Genomic DNA, 2,334 nt, shown 5'->3' with positions numbered 1-2,334 from the left:
AACTGAAACGAATTCATGGTAAGTATTTCATACGCTACATATTAAACACGTCAATCATTAAATTAAAGGTATGAACTCAGACAGAATTTCCCAACCTTCTAGAGTTGACGACCTTCTTTACATGTACTAGAAGTCCATGACATTACACAATAAATATGGTTCGTGACCCGCTGGTTAATAAAAACACGTCTGAGCAAATTGGCAAATTGATTTTTAACTGCAAAACCTGATTTTTTTACAGATTTCAATAAAATATTCCAAGATATTTGCCAATGTTGCAACAGAATACTTAATATTTGCAAGTCTTAAATTGCATAAAAATTGGTTAATTATGTTCTAATAAATTCATTTTATTTCATAAATTCGATTTTTACATCAATATTGCATACCTTGCAATGCAATTTATGTTGCAATTAACCTTTCCAATGTATGTATACCCGAATAGCGACATCTAGGAAAAAAAATGCGCAAAATTGAATAATTAACAACGTGATTTTGCATAGTGTAAACAAATTTCTTGGTGTTGCCTGATCGAATTATGCAAATTACACATAAATATACAGTTACAATGTTCATATTTTACAGTATATTTTAAAAATACTCTTGTGTTTACACGAAAAAAAAATAATAAAATAAAATAAAAATAAGGAAGTAGTTTAAAGTAAACCGTAAACAAACCTAAATTTGTTATTTAGAACACAACCTTTAGAACGTTTCTAACAGATTACACTGCAAATGTTTAAACTTTTCCACGTGTAAAAGCCTATAGCGATTGTATAGTTTCGCTTGACCTATGTCATACTATAATGATGACGTATCGAACAGCTGTTACATCAACGTCACTACCTTCGGCTGCACTTCACTTCCGCTTTTTTTTAAAGATAAAATTAATTTTATTTCTAATCTAAAATACGATCAGGATATATATATAAATACATAAATACTTTAACAAATAATACGTTTAAAAATATAGAAGACCATCTTTTGTTGTTATGGTAATTACAATTATAAATAAAATTTTGATTGGTTTTTCTCGGTGTTAATGTAGTTTTTGTTTCTTAAAATACAGATTAAAAATCTTTAATTCCGGTTTAATTCTTCTATCAGTTCATAGAAACTTGTGACGAACCATGCTGCTTCTTTTTTAACACTTTCCCTGACTTGGTTACCTCCGAAACCAATGAAACCTTCCTGTAATTTAAGAGAAAATATATTCAATATTCATTTTTACTGAATTTTCAATTGTAAAATGCCGCTTGAAGAGAATTCGTCGCTGTTACTATGCGGTATCGATACGAAATTATTATCATTTAAGTTGATTTTTAATTTCATATCGAGGAAATTAAGATAATAGAGCAGAGTTATATAATCAATATTGTCGAATAGATAAGTAACAGCAAAGATTAGGAGCAACAGAGATTAGGTGCATTGACTTGATAGAAATTAGCAGAAAAGCAATTAATTGCAGCAAAAATTCACTTACAGCAGGTGGGCAAGCAGCTAAATCGGTTGCTCCGTCTCCAACCATAACCAATCTTTCGTATCCATACGTTTGTTTCAGGTGGTTGACAACTTGCGCTTTGCCATCTTGGTTTGAAGTCGGTTGCGTTTCGTCAAAGCCAGCATACGTTCCTGTTTATAATCGAAGTAAACAAATAAAATATCACAAATATCTAAAAATAAATAAAAAATTTCTCATCAGCTTACCATCGAAATAAAATTTAATCCTGTTTGCAAACACATTCTTCATTGGTATGCTCAGTTCTTCCGCTACAGGTTCGATAACTGCGTGGAATCCACCAGATACTAGGTATACGGGAATCTGGCGGTTGTGTAGGATACTTATAAGTTCTCTAAAAATTAAAAATAAATGAAAATTTCAGTGATCTTAATTTCATATGAATAATGTTCATAATGTCGTACACATTGCACTTTGTTTTTTTATGAATTGCTTACTTAATGCCCGGTGTTAAGTGAGGTGGATGACTCCTCAGATACTCCTGAAGCATCGCTCCAGTTGGTCGTATCAGTTCTAACCGCTGAGCCAGGGCATCTCGAAACGACATCCCTCCTCTCATGGCTATTTGGGTCCTGATTAATAACAAATCTTACACTTAAAATCCACATTTTTTTAGTATAGTTATCGAAGAATATCAATGATGTCCATCTTGGCTTACATTTCAGCAACTTCTTTCTCTTTTCCAGCAAATTTTGCCAGTTCATCGATGGCTTCATCTTGGCAAACGGTGGAATCGACATCGAAACAAATGGCATCAGCAGCCCTCCATAAGGTTCTTGTCATGTTTTCTGAGAGACTCATTTTGATAATCCCTA

At 32.3% G+C, this 2,334-nt stretch overlaps 1 protein-coding gene across 1 annotated transcript; it reads right to left on the bottom strand.

The window, feature by feature from the left end:
* Positions 1-1,026: 1,026 nt before the first annotated feature.
* Positions 1,027-2,328, bottom strand: LOC111617537 (phosphoserine phosphatase-like). The gene is made up of 5 exons (XM_023358818.1): positions 2,178-2,328; positions 1,957-2,091; positions 1,708-1,853; positions 1,484-1,632; positions 1,027-1,191 (listed from the first exon to the last, which is right to left on the bottom strand). The coding sequence occupies exons 1-5, from the start codon at positions 2,318-2,320 to the stop codon at positions 1,081-1,083; spliced, it is 684 nt and encodes a 227-aa protein (XP_023214586.1). The 5' UTR covers positions 2,321-2,328; the 3' UTR covers positions 1,027-1,080.
* Between the last annotated feature and the right edge of the window lie 6 nt (positions 2,329-2,334).

The sequence above is a fragment of the Centruroides sculpturatus genome, unplaced genomic scaffold (genome assembly GCF_000671375.1).
Source record: "Centruroides sculpturatus isolate CEXI.00-Female unplaced genomic scaffold, Cexi_2.0 scaffold6847, whole genome shotgun sequence".
Taxonomy (NCBI): domain Eukaryota; kingdom Metazoa; phylum Arthropoda; class Arachnida; order Scorpiones; family Buthidae; genus Centruroides; species Centruroides sculpturatus.
This window is presented reverse-complemented; position numbering and strand designations above follow the sequence as displayed.